Consider the following 18,654-nt stretch of genomic DNA (forward strand, 5'->3'; position numbering starts at 1 on the left):
TAGTAGTAAAGCATGCTGAGAGCGCGAGCACAAAAGCTGCTGCAGAGTTAACATCTGGATGTTAAAACTTAACTTCTCGGTTAACTGACGGTTAGAAAAACGATAGCGATCGATGAGCGCGGAACAGATATATAGTGGGTGTGCTGATCCGATCTGATGTGGGTGAGATAATGGCCTTCAAAAGGGGTTAAAACAACAGCTTGGTGTTAGGGTCGTTTAGTAGCCAGAGAAGGACAGTTATTGGCACACAAAAAACGTTGGCAGACTGTTCCAGTTAACCCAATATGCTTTTTAAAGCCCAACAATCCAATGGCATGTAAGTATTATTAACCACTATATTACAAAAATTAAGTATATTGTACCAAAATTGTACTTTTATTATGAAACCACCAGCACATGGCAAATGACCAGGTTAGCTAGTGTGGTGGAGAAGAGAGGTACCCTCGGCGGACTGGTGACTAGAATTATCGCATCGCTTGATTGTGGCGTCCTCGAATGGATGCACTGCCTCCGCCACCGGCCAGTCCCATGGTAATGGTGCCCAGGAGTCCACTGTTCGCCACCCGCTGGACAAACACAACCACTGTGCGCGGCACATCCGATCGCACCACCTGCACCACCAGATGAAGCAGGTTGACCACACAGTAGAGCAGACCGCACAGGAGGATCAGCGGCGCCATCACCAGTTTGGTCTGCACAGAGTACCGGGTGGTGTCCTCAAAGTCGAAGAAATCCCAGAGATTGGCGTTGCCCAGAAAGCGTTTTCGTAGCCCGATCGCCTGGTTCTTCAGCCAACTGAAGTACCAGCACAGGAAGAAGAGGGCATGGGAGATCACACAGCCGAGTACCAATCCGGCCAGAGTGATGTAGTCCATCTTGGAGGAAGCTCCGTCACCGGTGGACGTTTGGACCAGTCCGCTTCCGTACGCCTTAAGCAGCGTCTGGGCCAACATCCAGCTCTGCTGAGCGGTCAGGTCACCCTGATCCGGTGAGGACATCATCTCCTGCAATTCCATGGAATGCGGCCTGCGTCGATGCTTCTGTCGTCTGAGGGCTTCTCGATCCTGGATAAGTCCCGAAGCATCCTTACGCTCTACCTTCTTGTCCTGCATTTCAACTTTGATGGAAAATTGGGAGGATGACCTTTTCGCTGTGGGTTTTGTCTTAGGGAAGTCCACCTCGCTGCTCCTGGGCATGCGCACACCTCCGTTCATCAGCAAGGCTCTGTCACCCAATGTCACATGCTTGGGCACTACTCCCTTTCGATCCGGCCGTAATGCACCACCATCTCCGCCCGCTGTCTCAGCAATATTTTTGGCAGTCAGCAAATGGCTGGAGCCACCAGTCTGCTTATTCTCCTGGGAGCCACCACCTCCCCCACCTGCACTGAGCCTCGAGCGCTGCACCTGCGGCGTGGGCGGCGGTGGCGGCAATGGTAGCAGCCCATTCATCTCGTACCGCAGGCCATTGAAACTGAATTGGCGGCGAGATCGCAACTGTGGTGCGGTGGCCACCGAAATGGGCAGCGCTTTGTCCAGCAGATTCAGAGATTTACGGTGATTTGAGTCCTGACCCGGTGCCTTGTCCATGGTGGCTTCTGTGATCTATCAACACCAGGAATTTATAGATGGCTCTCGATTCCCTACACGTTTTCGATATCTTCCTAAATTTCTTCAGACTTCATAGATTTGAACAAATATTCTCTTGATTTATATTTGATTCGAACTCCTGAGTCTAGCTTACTTCTTGGAACTTAGAGGAACAAAGTTAGCGAGACGAATGCCGAAAAAGAACAAAATGTATACGACAAATTTTCTGAAATTTTCTCCAATATCGAATGTGTTTCAGAGAGCTATATTCTGAGTTCCGTCCTAAGTGTACTATACCTTGAGCGTAGACCTTATGTTTGAGAACTTCAAATTCAAAGCCTACTGATTATATATGTATATTACTATCTGATAAATATTTCCTCAATTACATCGATGCCCATTATCAATTGTGAGTTAGACAGATCAGAAAATTAGTTAAGAGTAACTTAATCAAAATGTAGACCATAGCCCAAAGAAGACACCATACTTTAATCAAACGAAAACCACATATATGAGAAAATGTAGAAGAATGTAGTCGTGTGGAATAAGAACACCTGAACCGAGGGTTAAATGCGAATATGAGGGGGTTAAAGGCGGACGCAAAACAAAAACGGCAACCAAAATGAACGGAAACGGAAACGAAAGTATGATAGCGAAAACGGAACGGAACGAAAGAAACGAAAGAAAGAAAGTAAAACTCACCTCGCGCGGCAGAAAGAAAGTAGAAGTAGGTGCTTAGTAGAAGTATGTAGGTAGATAACGACATATCGGATCGGATCGGATCGGTTTACAGGGTGCACTTGCAGAGTGGTTCGAGTGGTTCAAGTGGTTGCCAGTGGATCAGTGGTTCGGGTGAAGGTCGAAAGAAAAGCGAAGAGCGAGCGGAAGGAAGAAACGACGACGACAAAGTGGGTTTATCTCAGATGTGCAAAACGGTTCGGAACGGTTCGGTTTTTGGTTCAATTTCCGGTTCAGTTAACTTTTCTCTCTTGTTCCCCTCTGTATTTCGATATCATTTGATCCTGTTTCGGGCTTAACTTACAGACTTCTTTGCTTATTTGGTATTAATTTGTTTTTTTTTTATTTATTCTCTCTCTTTTAATAAACTTATAAGGTATTCGTATTTTTTAGTTTTGTTTCTTGGGTTCTTTCGGTTGTTTCTTGTTGGACTTCTTTGTTTTGGTTTTTTTTTCTTTAAGCTAAGCCTAGGAATTAGTACTGTTCTCAGAATTTGAGTATTGACTACATCGACCGAATCAATCAATAGATAACGCGAAAAAAGGAAAAGAAAAAGTGGGAAAAAATAATTAATTAGTTTATAAGATGGGAGTAAAAAGGAGCCGGCTGCGGAATGAGTGGCAAAACAACCAAATTGATGAGCGATACGCATAGGTGCAACAGATATATACATAGATATAGAGGAGGTGTATGTATATATATAGCAACGGGGTTATTGACCCACAGGGCATCTCTTTCTTTTTCACCTTCTATAGCTATCCCTTTTCTTTCTACTTTTCAAGAGTGCGAAAGGGAAGGCGACAGAGTGAAGTATCCTAGTTTACAATATATATATATATTTATAGTTTTTAGTTTTAATAGGAATCCTTGGGAAACTACAATAGGCGGTAATCCCATAAAGCAAATAAACAAACTAACGGTAAAGCAAACGCTTGAGGTGTCGGCTTATCAAAAGCGTTGAAACTAAACAGGCACTAATACATCTACACGAAAACTTGCTCACGGACATGAATTGTTTAACCCCTTAGAATACTTAAGACTAACATTATCTACCTTGAAATAAAAATAACTCATATAATATCTTTCTAAGCTTTGACAATTTATAATATAGGGTTAAATATATCATTAAAAATTGTATAACAAAACAAAAAATAAATAAAATGTAGCGCAATATTTTGGTAACAAACTATAGAGTAATCAATTAAGTAAACTTGTATTTTTAACTGAGCTTGAGCTTTAAACGGCCATTTGGCTGACAAGGGGTTAAGCTATAAAAGCAGGAAGAACAACAACAACGAAAACATCATCATCATCATCAACAACAACAACAACAGTGTGGGGCGGGGGTCAACTCGGTGGGGGTTGGAAATTGGGGACCGTGAGAACATATGGCGCATAATTGGATCTGGGGGCGCACACTCACCTTCGCACTGGACTCGCCATCACGAGGGGCGTGGCCACGCCCAGCGGCTTGATCCGCTGCTGCATGGTGGGCGTGGCCGTGGTCGTCGCGCTGCGTTGATTTTGTGCTGCCACCGCCGCCGCCGCTGCTGCCGCCGCCAGCGCTTGCTGCTGTTGCTGCTGCGGTCCATTGACGCCGACGCCATAGCCAACAGGATGGTCCGGCGATAGGGCGTCGCTCGTGTAGCCCCGCTGCGGATCCAGACCCCTGCGGATACAAACGAGATGAAGTGGCATCAGCATCCTTGGCTTTAAGAATCTTGGAAAAACTACATATGTTATATGGCAACTTAAAACGAGAGATATATGACCCAGCATTGGTAATAAGTTCATAACCTACGGCCAATGTAGTCTACACGCTACCTATTCACCTCTTCATATCAGATTTCATTATTTGAAAAAGCTTGTGTTGCTTGAATTAATTGCAAGAAAGTACTTCTGTGCAACGGGTCGTATACGCAACATATTTGAAGGCTTTAAATCAGCATACAAATGTATGTATATCTATATTTCGTTTCCCATGGATACTTTAATATTGAAAATCAATACTACTATTCAAATTAATAGTATGACAGCCAGTTGTGATTATTTCCAAACAAGCATATGTTTATTTAGTCCACCTCGTTGTGAAGCATTCAATTACTTTTGGGTATGGTCTGCAAGTAATGGTTGCACCATCAACTAACTACCCCAAAAGGAAGTACACCGAAAAGAAAATGCAATGCATTATGCAGACACATAGATATTGTATACTATGATAAGTACAAAACCTATGAGTTCAAGTTAACAACAAAGACTTATCTATCTGCAGTTTGATAGGTCTAGCTTCTTTTCTTGCAGTGTAACTTCGTGCTAATGGGGCTAAGGCTACCGCTATGGCTAATTAGCTCACCTGGGCCTCGCGTGCGGACTGTGACGCGGATGGTAGAGACGCATGTGGCGCGGCGAGTCGCCGCCTCCTCCGCCGCCCGTGGAAACGCTGCCGTTGAGGCCGCCGCCATCGCTCACCTGCGGCAGATAGAAGCTGCTGGAGTTGTGCCGCTGCAGCGGAGGCGTCGGTTCGCAGTCCTGGCTCTGGGAGGCGGGCGGCGGCTCCAGGTCCGTATCGGAGCACTCTCGTCCGGGCGAAAGCTGCGATATCGAAGATCAGACGATTAGTTTTGGACTAGAAGGGCTTGGGTGAACAGGCGAAAAAGAGATGAGATCGACACAGACTTAGGCCTACATTTAGTTGCGATCATTTCCAAAGTAACAACAAAAAAAAGAAGTATTTAAATGAAAACATTGAACAATGGAAAGTTGAGAAAAACTGGACTGGTTAAAGTTTCATTTTCACACATTTCAATCTGGGGTTCGATTAAGAAAAGTTCAACGAACTGCAGGATTTCAACACGCATAAGATACATTTAATAAAATTGCACACACAACTGTGTTCTTTTGGGAATGATTAGTTTTAAGAGTATTGTCAAATTGGAAATAGTAATAAAACCTGTGAAAATGAAAACCGTAACGGATAATGAACGAAATAAAAATAAATGAAAAAAAAAGAAAACTGAGGAACTGAGAAGGTTTCTTGTTCTTTTATTTGGGTGGGGGGGGGGGAAAGAGGATCGTGGGGTGAGTGGAGAGGGTGGTGTGCCTCCTCCTTCTGGCCCCTCGCCACCCCCTGCTTTAATTAATTGTAGTTTAACGCATACTGTGGCCTAAGTGGAAAGCCCAAAGTGGAAGTACTTTCCGCAGCATAATTAACTTCACAATCAGGAGTCGGCAGGAAAAGTGCGGGAAAGTCAGAGATGAAAGGGAGGAAAACTCGAAAAAGCACTGCGTAACGACATAAATTTTCCAAAACGAAAGAGTAACGCAAAGAAAGTTTCTTATCCTATAATGAAAATCGACAAGTTGGAGTTTCAGATTGAAGTTAATTATCCTGATAATTAAAACGGATTTACTTGTGGAATAGAGAAAAATAAATAAATGCTTACTGAACGTCGAATTGATTTGTGCAAAAGTACTAATTAAATATTTTCCAATCATTTGTAATCATTCGAATTTGTTTGTGTGGGCAGACAGGTGGAGAGAAAGGGAAAACTGAACAGATGAAGATTCAGTAAAGAGAAAATTGTACGGAAAATGGGTGGAAATAAAACATTTGGTCAGAAGACCAGAGAGGAAATTATAATAATGGGACAATAAATTAAAATCAATGATTTCCAGGGCAATTCAAGATCAATCGGTAAATAATGGATTCGTAACAAAAAAAGAATTCAATTTTTTTTAGAGTTTTTAATATCGTTTTTTAAAGTCTTTTACCTTTCTCGGTGCTTGCAGTAAGTGTAGTTTTTGTTTTTGTTTTCTTTAGCTTTTGCTGGTTTATTTGGAGATGCGACCAATTCTTTTCGATATAAGTATGTATGCTATATACTTCTATATATATATACTGATATAACGACAGCTCTGGGCGGCATATACAAAACGGAAATCGAAGGGGTTAAGGTGCCCAGCAAGGTGAGAAACGAGTCAACTAAATAGCAATAATAGTGGCAAATGCAGCGCAAATCATAGTGGAAAATTCATAGGGGAAAATTCAGCAACTCAAAACGCCAACTAAACAAATCCAGCCGCATGCATGCAAGAGTGGGGTTAATGCGGAGATGATTCCAGATTCCAGAAAGTGGGTGAAAAAACTAAGGTGGGGAAAACTAGGAGAGCAGTGGGACACACAACCCGCTCCGGTGAGTCCGAAGTCTCTGATTTTAAATGGAAAATTATTAAACCCTCCGCCACTTTTCTCACTTGATTCCATTTGGCAAAACTTAATCTGCAGCTAAGTTATTTTTAATTGGTTTCTGGTTCAACTTTCAGAGTTTCGAAAAGTTGATAATCCTCTCAAGAGAATTTTTTTTCAATTTCCCAATTATTGTTTATTTAAGCTATTGCATAGCTATAGAGTGCTTTAAAGTGGATTTCGAATATTGCGGACGGACTAAAAAGATTTAATAATTCATAATAGAACAAAAACATTTTTTAAACGATACACAATAATTTACAGGGACACAGTTACATTTTCCCCTACTTCGCGCGTGTCCGTCTGCCGGGGCTTTCACTGTATTTTTTATGAGATGTCAAGGACAGTGGAAGCCAATTACAATGGACGGGGGGCTGGTGACGAAAGAGGGAGGGAAAATGGAAAAGTTTTGAGTGGGTGAGCGTTGCTTTCTCTAAATGGGTGTGCATCATTTGGTTTGCTTGTCCTTCAATTAAACGGGCGTGGCACTAACTAACTAACTAACTTACTAGTATCCCTACCAACCCGTTTGTTGTTTCTTTTGTTTTATTTTTTCTTCATTCTCTTGCCAGGAAAAGCAGGAAAATAATAATAGTAAATGCAGCCGAAGAAGAAGAAGTTAAAGCGGCAGCCAAAAAAGTTTTTGCAGTGCAGAGGGGAAAAGCGGGTGGGAAAATGAGATTGAAGGATGTGCTGTGGAGCAGCTGGGAAAAGCGGAAAAACTTTTATTCGCCCACGCAGAGAACGGATGGAAACAACAAGAACAACAACACAAAGATACTTCACAGATTTCTGCGCTATATAAAGCTATACATACATATACATATATGTATGTAGATGGATGGCATATATATGTTTATATTTATATCGATTTTGTAGTTAATTAGTCAAAACATTAAGCGGGTGAAGGGCGCGTTTTTCGGGGTGGGCGGGGGGTCTAGGGTCTATTAGGGGATTACAGCAAATGATAAATCATACGAAAAGAGCAAAGGAAAAGTGTGGAAACAGAAAACCAAAGGAAACCAAAAAGTAAGAGGTCAAGAAAATCAAATGGAAAACTGTTGTTTAAATTGAAGCGAGATGGGAAATGAAAACAAAATCAAAAACATAAACATAAACAAACAACGGTTAACGGTTACAATTACAGTTAAGTAAACACAAATTACGATTACAATTACAACATTAACTAAGCCAAACAACAGCAACAACAACAACAGGTGGATTCAGCAATCGCCCAAGGAAAATAAACATTAGCTTATATTGCAAATCTAATTGGAATGTAGCATAGTAACATTTTGTAAAATACATTAGATACATTGTTTTGAATTTTACATGACATTCGAGAGATTGCTGTTTCTCCACCTGCGGCGCACTATTAGGGGCACATTAGATACAAATAGATATAGGATACATAGATATATGTAATAGGAATCTGAGTTTCGCATAGCAACTGCTTCGCTTTTCTCGGTGATATTGCAAAATCTTGTTGTTTACCCACCTTACTGTAAAGCGTTGTGCTGCCCGACCGTTGATTATAACCATTGCCCTCGGCCATATATGTCTTTACCTGAATTCCCCGCTTCTCGCGACTCGCGTCGTAGAAGGAGCGTGGTGAGTACTGCACCGCAGTGCCGCGCATACCGCCCCCGCCGCCCGCTCCACCGCCGCCGCCGGACACCGCGGCGGTACCATTGCCGCCGGCCCCGCCCCCGGCGCCCGTCTGCTGGCCGCTCCGGTCGTTGCAAATGGTGCTGATCGCCTGGTTCTGCACCTGAGATCGACGCGATGCGTACTTCTTCGGGTTCAGTAGGCTGCAAAGATGGGGATATGAAAGTTGGATTAATCTCATAAAGCAATATATAAAAATAAAATATAACTTAGGGATTGGAACATAGAAAAGTTTAATAAAATCCTAATAGGTACATCAATAAACCCCAGAATACTATCCCACTCTTTAATAGCACTTCAAAAGCATTTTTATTATGCAGATGATACTATCCTTTGATATTCTATAAAAAACATACCCCCAGGCGTAGCGAAAAGATAATTGGTTATTAGCCAAGAAGGCTAGCAATCTGCAATACTATCATTTCAATTTCGTGTCGAATTGCCTCCCCCGGGTGCCATGTAATTTGAAGCCCATAATTGGCAGTTCAATTTGGTCATTTATTATGGTAATTTCCGCACGCCTCGAGACAAAAGGACAAAAGTGGTACAGTGGACCCCCGCTATGCTAGAGTCTAGCCACTCACTCACCTGGGATACTGCGGTCCGAACTGTGTGTAGCAGCAGTTGTGCCAGCAGCCGCGCGAGAACGGATTGTAGCCGCCCTTGAACTTTCCGGTCACCTGCTCGTTGGTTGTCCGACCCCGCGACACCAGTACCATGTGGAAGCCGGTCAGTCCGAAGATGGGGATCGCCAAAATGGTCACCAGGCCCATCAGGATAATACTAAATACGGATAGAGAGTTAAGCCAAACCAAGTGGGGCGTAAATAAGAGATGCCTACGCTCCCTTGAGGAGCATTCTTAACAATTTTAGATATTTTTAACTTCAAAGAGGTTTAAGAAATGGTATGATATGGTATCAAAAGAGTAGTTGTCTGTTTTGGCAAAAGGATACGCTACGATGGGCGCCGTGTCCTTGATGTTGGGCATGATCTTCAGCACGTAGACCAGGCACAGCGAGAAGATGCTCAGCATGTGAATGGACAGCGAGACGAGGAAGAAGAAAAAGAATCTGTAGTTCCGCCTGCCGATGCAGTTGTTCACCCAAGGACAATGATGATCGAAGGTCTGAAGAGATGATGGTTTAAGTTAAGATTAAAGTTTTCTATAGATTATAGTGGGATAGCACTCACCTCTATGCAGTGATTGCAAACGGAGCAGTGGGAACAGCGTGGCGGGCGGTAGAACTTACAGGTGACGCACCACTTCATCTTGACGGTGATGCCGTTGATCTCGGCATTCTTGTAGAGCGGGGCGCGCAGCTCCTCCTCGCAGTCTTCGTCGGGCGAGGCTAGAATGCAGTCAAGTTTAGGCCGTGACGACTGGCTTTGTCCCCTGCTCAGCACGCTACATACCTTTGGGGATGATGCCCGGGTCCATGAACGTGGCCAGCGTGAAGTTGGCCAGCACGAAGAATGTGATCACGCCCTGGTAGGCCAGCACCCATGGATGGCTCTTCACATAGAACTGGCAGCTGCAAAAATCGAATGGAAATTAAGTTTTTATTAGTACTACAGTTTACAAGTATTTAAATTACAGGTTATATTGCCCTTAAATTTATGAGCCAATCATTAACAATTGACCATCTCTAAAAGCCTTTGAGCCTAACTGCACTTTCAATGAAATTTTGAGTCTGGCTACCGTCCCATTTCTGGGCTGTCCAATTGCCAAAAGTGGGTCGACTACTACATGATTAGTGTGCTCGTCTAGTTTCAACCCTAATTAAAAACGCTCTCCAAACTGGTTTCAAAAGTAGTGCATACATACACACATGCAGCTGGCTTAGTAAAAGTGGTTCAAAAACACTAGGCATTCCTTTCATAACGATACTACCTCCTCATATCCAGAAGTTGGATTAATGCCACAAGCGTAGAACGGTGTGGACAAATTTGATGGTTTTGCAATCAGCCATTTTCGGTGGAGGTGGCTGTTGCTATTGCTGGTTGCTATGCCGTGAAGTAGGCCGAAAATTCGTTGGAAAATCCGACCAGCCACATTGTTGACCATTAAGCAAGTGGTGGCCGCCAGCCAGGTGGTTTGATGCCCAGGCGGCCCAGGCATTAGTATGCCACGAGTACAACGGAACACCAGGAGTCCGTCCGTCGAGAAGGCCAGGAGAGCCCCCGGCTACGGTTATCCATCGTGGAACGCCCGTTGTGTCGCCGCAATCACTTTAGAGTCTACTGAACCGGAACCGTTTGTCGTCAGCTGAAACCAGTCCAGTTTTCCCCCTTTGAAATCCCAAACCCGACCGACTTTCCCTGCTCTTACATACATTCGAGTATAGGCCACCCCAAAGAACTCGACCCGCATCGGAATCAAAATGAGCCGAGCCCAAACGGAATGTGAGCTGAACCTTAACCCGTTTTTTCGACCCTGTTTAGAGTGCAGAGAACAAGGAATTTTTAATTTAAAACAAACGAGAGAAGTCCCCATCTACGCACTTATAAGTTATTATATTTTAAAACCAGAATTTGATGGAATTATAAATTTGCTCATATATATTCAGATGACGTTTTTCTGCGCTTTAACTTTCGCAATAAAAATCTGTTATTGTTTGCCCGCCCGGTTTTGCCTTCACAAATGCCACAGTTTTGACGCAGGTGCTCAAGGGGTTAAGTCAACCACAGAGCCATGAATGTTGCAAAGTTGCAAGGGCGATATACACGTGTCCTTTAGCCCATTTCCATTTCCGTCTGTCCTCGCCGCCCCGAACTTCCCAGCTTTTCCATCCTCTAACCCCCCACCCACCCTCCAGCTTTTCCTCTCCACGACCTATGATGCATTTGCAATGATGTGCGGAACTTTCCGGCGGTGGTTTCGGTTTACGAGCTCCTTGTAACGGGTTACTTAAGGTGAATGTATTACTTTCTTCCGGCATTTCTCACTGCATTACGGTGCTCTTCGCCTTCCGGCTCGGCTGGCTGGCTCTCTTTTACCGGATTGCCGTTGAATTCTAATGGATAAACGTATCTGAAATGCAGCCATCATCATCATCATAATCATCATTCTCCGGCTCATCATCAATCTGCACATCGTTCTCAACCTTCTGCGGTTCTTTACCGCATTTGATGACGCAGTGGGGTACTTGGCCTTCTGGTTATTATCGCATTATGAATAATAAACCTTTGCGGAACATATGTGCATATATTGTAGCTGATCCACTTTCACTCGAAGTGGGTTCGAGGGATTGAAGTTCGGTTGTCATTGGTTGGGAATAGGATGAAATCCAATCCGTCTTTTTCACTTCTATTTCCATTATCATCAGCTTGTACTTTCCGCCTTTCCCTGATGCCTTTAACTTCATCATCGTGCGCAGTCCTTCGCTGCATTATAATTGGCAGAATGACCTCAGACTGTCAGTTATCCATTTCCATTTCCATTTTCTTTGCCTTTTATTTAGCTGCCAGTTAGTTTCGCACTGGCTCTCTGGACAGTTTTCCCCGGAGTCGAATGGATTTTCCTTTTTCCGAGTAGCAAAAGAAAACCAGTGTACAGCACAGTCCAGATTTTCTATTTTCTGCTCACGGCGATTGCTTAGAAATGTTCACACCTCACTATCTATAAAACTGTATCTGTAAATGTACCTGTATCTGTATCTGTAACTGTGAAACTGAATCTGCATCTGTATCTGTGCGTTAGACTCTGCTGCTTCTGGTTTTGATTTATTTCGGCATTCTTATCGCATTTATTCCAACGCCTTACAGCTGTAACAAAACAAAGAGCTCTATCTCATCCACTGGCATTTGCATACAATTTTTAGAATGCAAATAAAACCGGAACGTAGCGACTCTCAGCACGTGCCAGGGATTTATGTTAATCGCTCAGAGACGTAGAGCTCTGGGGCAAAAAAAAAAAATAAAAAAAAAAGCGGGATGCGGCGAGGTGGCAAATGGGGGAAAAGTGGGTCTTAGAAGATGGAGAAACCTCAAGAATCGCTGGGGTAATTAATTAAACCCACGTTTATTATGAACTGCAAGCCGCACTCTATTCATTTATTCCTCGCTTATGCAGTTTAAGTCATTTCTCCCACACTCTTACTTAATTAATCTGCGTCGAAAGCAAGTTTTCCATCTTCAATTTCAATCGCCAAAAAGTGCTTTAAGTTTTTCTTGGAAAACGCAAAGTTTGCTTACAAACACTTAAAGGCAAAGTTGGCTGGACAAACACGACACTTTCTGCATAGATTTCAATTATTTGCGTCTACAAATCGAACAAAGGAAAATACGATATATTTATTTATCTACACCACAGCATATAGATTGCAGCTGTCCAAACAAAACTTGGTTTGCATGATTCCCATTACGGCGCCGAGCTATAAACACAGAAATGGAACTATCAATTGGCCAATTTTAATGATCGGACGCCATAGCCACTGTATATGTATGTATATGCACAGGAATCTGAATCTAATCGACTCGCATCGAATATCAAAACGACAGCTCACCTTCCACCTGCGAGCACCCCATCTCGAATTTATATAGAAAATCCACTTAGCAACGTGATTGCATTAAGTAATTAATGGGTGGTGCCATATTCGAGAGTTAGAAGCATACATACATAGAGAAGTAGAAGAAGATATTATAGATGAACAAATTGCCATTGGGTCACAAAATGTTTCGATACAAGAAATGAATATTCAAGCAAGTAAGTTCACATCAAGTGGAAAATCATAATCAAACAAATATTTCGAGCTCCAACAGCCAGCAATCCCTTATCTTCGAGCTGATGCCCGATTCCAAGTCAGGTGCATCCATATATAATCCACACATACACAGGTGTAGCTATAGGTATATTACACTTGTTTGCTTTACTTTTCAATTTAGCAAAAATGTTTGCCAAGTCTCTGGAGGGAAATCTGTTTACATTTATGCAAAGTCAGGCGGGAAAAGGGGGGCGGCGTGCAAAGAGTTGGCCCAGAAACGACAAAAATATAAAAAAAAGAAAGGAAAGAAATAAAGTACGGCAGGGAGCGACAGGCTCAAGGATTTGCCGCTTTCTTATGACAAATAATTCATTTCAATTTCCTGAAAGGAGGGGGCGCGCCAAAGGAACTGTGTTGCAACCGAGCAACTGGGGCAAACTAGCAAATCAAATTAGTGACAGGACCGCAACAAGGACAATAGGCACACATAGTATATATATATACATATATATGTAGGCAGGCAGGCAGGATGTGGTTGACTTCAATTAATGTTTTGCGCCATCAAATTGAAACAAATTGCCTAGGAAAACAAATAAACATTGATTGAAATATAATTTCAGCGAGGCGATGTGGCTTTTCTAGGGTGGCTCAATCAATCTCGCTGGCGGAATAGTGCATCTTATCAAGTGGGAAATAGCTTAATTTCAGAGAAAATTGCTACTTTGCCGCAAGTGCTTTTATCTTATTATTTAAGAGGAATATTGTCTTATTGCACAGCAATTCGCATCGCCTTTCAATCGACATACCCCGGTGTAATGTCGTCCCTATCAATTTCAATTTCAATTCCCGACTAAATTCCAACAGAGTTGAGATATTTTACTTGCTGCCACCTCCATCTTCGCCCCATCCCCCCAACGCGATTGCATCACAGTGGCATTGTCAAGGTGAAGGCAACCCAGTGGGTGGTCGATGGACAGCACCACCCACCCCCCACAAAAGCTTAACCGCTGTGAATAAAAAAATGTATAAAAAAAAAGTAAAGAAACAGACTGCCAACAACTTTTACTTGGAGTATTTTTCAAGAGCATTTACGGTACAGAGGGGTTTCGCTAAATCCATCGGGGCGGTTTCATGGTAAATTCCAGCGGGCTGAGATGAGAGGTAGAATCCAGGGGGCCAGGGATATTTCATGGAGACACTTGCAGGAAATTGAATTCCTATGTTAAGCGGTTGCCACAAAGACAGACGCCTGGTGGCGCAGCATTGGGGCGAGGATATTGGTAACCCCAATGGCAAACTGTCACATTCAGGCGAAATGCGCCAAGTTTATGGGCATGGCAAGCACCCGGCTCCATTTTCACCGTGTCATAAAGATGGAAAGTCAATTACGAGTAGGGAAACTGAACTAAACTGGCGGAGGGCGGCAAATGAACGCGCCATCGAGAGGTCAACCAAGAGCAAACCGCAAAAACGATTTCAATCGCCAATTAATTGACTTGACACATTGGCACCTTCACATGCACAGGCATGCGATTCATGAAAATAAAAGCTGTCAAGGATGCAAAGTCCTTGGATAGGGAGAAAATCATAAATTATAGATTATGCTAGACGACCTTGTGTCTGATTTGAAAATTTTGTCAAATTACCAAGCAGAGGATTAATCATTTCCTAAAGCCGTACATTATTTATATACATTATTGAATCATCGTAGCAACGCTATCTGCAATCATTTTGCATTAAATCGCTTAGTCATTTAGCCTTGACTTATTAAATCCGCACTCCTACGAAAGCTTATCAATATGATTAACTTCGCACAGCCATACGCTAGCGAAACGCACTGTAAGTTGAAAGGCAGCTCAGCAGATTGGTGGTAGACAAAAAAATAAAAATCGGGCGACGAGATGGTTAAAATAGGAAAGAGCCCGAGACAATTTCGCATTCGATGGCAGCTGCATTAATTAAAAACTAAAAAAAAATGGCATTGCTTTTTATGCGTCAAGCGAAAGCACTGTGCAACAGGTTTTAAGTTTAGAATGTGATTATGCCTCTTATGATTTACAAAGTTCGCAATTTCTGTAGTTAGTCAAGCATATGCACATGCACTTCATATATTCGCACATTCTCTGTCGGAGATAACAAAAACTGTAACTTTTGTAGCTGAGTGTTGGGCGATGATGACGAAAACCGGCGAGTCGTCTCTGTCGTCACATTAACCCCTCTGCGCCCAAGTCATACTCTACTTTCCGCTCTTCTGTCGCCGCTCGCAGGGTATAAAAATATCCTACTATCGCCAAAGCGAGCAAAATAAACGACGGCCGAGCATTAGTCATCACCACCATCAACACTCGAGTGCGAAGACCCAGCTAAAAAAATAAAAAATAGGGAAGAAGACTAAAAGACACAAAGAACAAAAAAAATATATATATTGGATTCGACCATGGGCCGCCGTCGCCTCGACTTTGCTTCTGACTTATCTATGGGGCTATTTTTTTTTACCCGCTCGGTTTATTTTTTTTTTTTAGCTTTTATTATTGCACATGTGGCTGACGGGCTGTCCCATTCGCATAGTTACAGCGAAGGCTAACATCATAATAGCTAAACAGCTTAGAAGTTCGCTTAAAAATCATAATCATATCATACATATAACAAGTATATTCCTAGTCATAAGTTCTAATCTAAATTAAATGGTTTTATAGCTGTGTACCAGTATATAGTTATTTTTAAATTAATGTGTGCTTTTAAATTTTTTCCATTTTTCCCTTTCCAAACCTTGTTTTTTGTTTCTAGGCTTTTGGTCATTTTTTTATGCAAACTGCCAGTGCTTTTCAAGACCTTGCCCTAGGCCTCGTGCACAGTGCGGAAGTCGTCAGTGGTGCTAAGGTCTCACCCTGCGGTGTAGTTGGCCTCCAAACGGAGGTTTTCCTAAGCGACCCGATAAAAGGTGCCAACCGATAAGCGGGCGGTAGTGGGTTAAGGGGGCGGGGCGGACATCATTATGAGGGCCATGGTTCGTTATTTCATTTCGGTTTTTGCCACCCCAGGGCAGGGGCGGGGGGGAGAAAACAAAAAAATAAAAAGGTGTGAAGAAGGTTAAACGGCCCCGGCTTTTATCAGCTGCCTTCTCTTTCCGTCTTTTTTAGCCGCATCTCTTTCTGGCCATTTCCATATTCTGCAAAATTAGCAATAAGCGAATCAATTGCCTTTTACTGGGAAATTGACCATTTGCCTGCGGCGATAACAAAGGCTTTTCAATGACGATATCATTCCACGGTAATTGTTACGAAAATACTTGATTTGCAGGTGTTTTCCGGTTGGCTTTCAATTGCCTGCTCAACAGCAAACTTGAAGACAAGTGTTTCGCACATAATTATGCTTTACTGATTAATTCGATTGGGATTGCATCTTTGGCTTGTTGTCCGGCCAGAATAAACATTTAATTAAATCGGGTAAACGCCCTTTGTGGAATGCAATTAAACTACAATTGTTTCAACCACAATTCAGTTAATTGCCAACTGCATTCCCACGAAAGCCGCAAACATTTGAGTTCATAATCTAAATATACCAATGTGTTGTCATTCGCAATGTAATTTATTGACACCTTTTTGGTTCACCCCTGGGGCAGCACATTTCGGTCCACTCTAAGCACTCATTTATCCACAGGTAAAAATAAAGATGTGCCAGTTTATTCGGTTTTTGCTTCTTTTAGCTGCCTTTATACGCAATTATTGGGCAATCTTCAAGAAAAACTGAGTGTGTGGAGCGACAGGTGGGGAGGGGCGGAGTGCTTGGTGTCGGAAAATTGACACAGGGGGTGGTGGGGTGGAAAATGCCCTCTCCGCACAGCACAAAAGCGCCAACGAAATGTAATAACAAGTTGGCGCAACTTTTTGGACTAGCGCAAGTTTTCCCCCTCTAGAAAAAAAGATAGAAGGAGAAAAAACGATGGGTGGGATGAGCTGGGGGGTTTCTAGTTACCAGGAGATTGGGGCCAAAGCGGGATAATCAGGCAAAGTAAGGCAGACAGGTCCCAAAGCCCAACTCTCGTTCTTTTTTTTAATAGCTGTCTATGGCAAGTCCTTCAGTTTGTCATGCGCCCTGTCAAAAGAATTTATGTAACTAAGGCCAAAAGGCGAGGGAAGCCAAAAAAAAATTGATTTTCCCGATGGGCAAACCAAAAAAAAAATGTTGTTTTTGGGCCAAAATTGGTTTGGAAATGTTGAAAATACACACAAGTCTGCGAAGGTCAAGAAACTTTGTTTTGCGCCTATTGAAAAATGTGAAACAAATTCATTTGGACGCATAGACACGCATATTTCCAAAGTTGGCATGGGGTCTTCAATAACCCAATTTTCCAAGTTTTGTATATTTTCATTGACAGTACGTGTGCGTTTGTTGCAAAACCAAGGCATCAAATAAATGTATTATGGAAAGAACAAAAGAATTTGAGATCTTAAAATGGATTTTGTGTAATTGATAAACAATATAATTGATCAATTTCAAATTTATAGAATTACGAATACCTTTACAGCTTGTGCAATATTTTCTAAACCAGTTGCAAGCATACTTCTTCGCCCAATAAAATGGAAATCAAAACTTTTGTAAGTGCAATCGATACATTGATAAAATCGCCGGATATCCGTTTCCCCTTTCTTATAACGAGATTCTCGGAAACGAAACCGAATATTCGGCATATAAAAACGAAATTCAAACGTTTTTGCCTTCTATAATCTGGTTTTCTTTTTGTATATATATTTTGTATATTTTTTCTTTTGCTCTCTGTTTTTTTTTGGCATTTTGTGCGTATTTATGAGGGGCCGCATGAAATTAAATTTGGATGGATGGCCTCTAGGGCGTATGCGTAATATGTTTGAGTGCATACGTATACGTGATATGTTGTCTGTGCTGCGAGTGGCAAACAAATTGTGTGCGTTTGTTTGCCAACTAAAAATACACTTGGCCCTTTCGAACAGCCAACAGTTTCACTTTGTTCTCCCCCTGATTTCCATGTTGACATTTTCCCATTTCCAACTTTTCATTTTCATTTTCAGCTCTTCTACAATCGTCACTCGCCAAAACTTTCTTAAACTTTGCGTGAAATCGTGCCTAATTAAAAATTGAAATTAATATTTAAAAAAAAAAGTGGAAGCAAACAGGCGGAGGATTGGTAGATAAAGAGCATCGGAATCGAAACGGAAATAGACATTCAACAGGAAATTATTGGACTGAAAACAAATAAAAAAAAAAAATTCGTCAACGTGATTGCCACTTAATCCGCTCAATAAACAGACGAGTGATAAAAAAAATTAACGCTTTTCTGACTGGTTGCTCTGACGTCTGGCCATGAGCAGAATTGACTCGAAATTAATGGGAAATGTACGCAAAATGCGGCTCTGATTAGAGAATAAATCATGGAAAACGTCAGAGAAAGAGGGCAAACAAAAGGCAAAAACGGCTCAAAATGCCCAGCGTCATTGACATTGGCCGACAAGGGGTTAAGAGCAGGCATAATTGCAAATGAGTAATGGCTAAAAGCAACGTTTCCCAATTGAATTCTATCGATTTCTTTTCCGAAGAAAACGCCGAAGAAAGAGAGGTCTAGTGCCGCGTAGAAAGAGACGAATTGCAGCTACCATTTCTTGGGCTCTTTAAGGCTACACTGGAAAACAAACAGCAGATGTTCCTGTCTGTGGCACAGAATTTAACTTGTAT

At 42.3% G+C, this 18,654-nt stretch overlaps 2 protein-coding genes across 7 annotated transcripts in view; both read right to left on the reverse strand.

The window, feature by feature from the left end:
* The window catches only part of LOC117146864 (palmitoyltransferase app-like), a 31,469-nt gene that overhangs the window by 4,321 nt on the left and 8,494 nt on the right, over nucleotides 1-18,654 (reverse strand). Inside the window, exons 3-10 of one of the 6 annotated variants that reach the window (XM_033313452.1) lie at nucleotides 9,656-9,774; nucleotides 9,434-9,591; nucleotides 9,196-9,368; nucleotides 8,830-9,024; nucleotides 8,072-8,384; nucleotides 4,681-4,919; nucleotides 3,751-3,996; nucleotides 2,343-2,831 (exon numbers count right to left, since the gene is read on the reverse strand). In XM_033313452.1, coding sequence (XP_033169343.1) covers nucleotides 2,795-2,831; nucleotides 3,751-3,996; nucleotides 4,681-4,919; nucleotides 8,072-8,384; nucleotides 8,830-9,024; nucleotides 9,196-9,368; nucleotides 9,434-9,591; nucleotides 9,656-9,774 — 1,480 coding nt within the window. In that variant the 3' untranslated portion in view covers nucleotides 2,343-2,794. Of the gene's footprint in view, nucleotides 1-2,342; nucleotides 2,832-3,750; nucleotides 3,997-4,680; nucleotides 4,920-8,071; nucleotides 8,385-8,829; nucleotides 9,025-9,195; nucleotides 9,369-9,433; nucleotides 9,592-9,655; nucleotides 9,775-18,654 lie in introns of those variants that run through there. The other 5 variants (XM_033313453.1, XM_033313451.1, XM_033313449.1 and 2 more) reach the window with 5 other exon arrangements.
* Nucleotides 355-2,241, reverse strand: LOC117146866. The gene has a single exon (XM_033313454.1). The coding sequence runs from the start codon at nucleotides 1,587-1,589 to the stop codon at nucleotides 465-467; it is 1,125 nt and encodes a 374-aa protein (XP_033169345.1). The 5' UTR covers nucleotides 1,590-2,241; the 3' UTR covers nucleotides 355-464.

Source organism: Drosophila mauritiana, chromosome X (genome assembly GCF_004382145.1).
Source record: "Drosophila mauritiana strain mau12 chromosome X, ASM438214v1, whole genome shotgun sequence".
Taxonomy (NCBI): Eukaryota; Metazoa; Arthropoda; class Insecta; order Diptera; family Drosophilidae; genus Drosophila; species Drosophila mauritiana.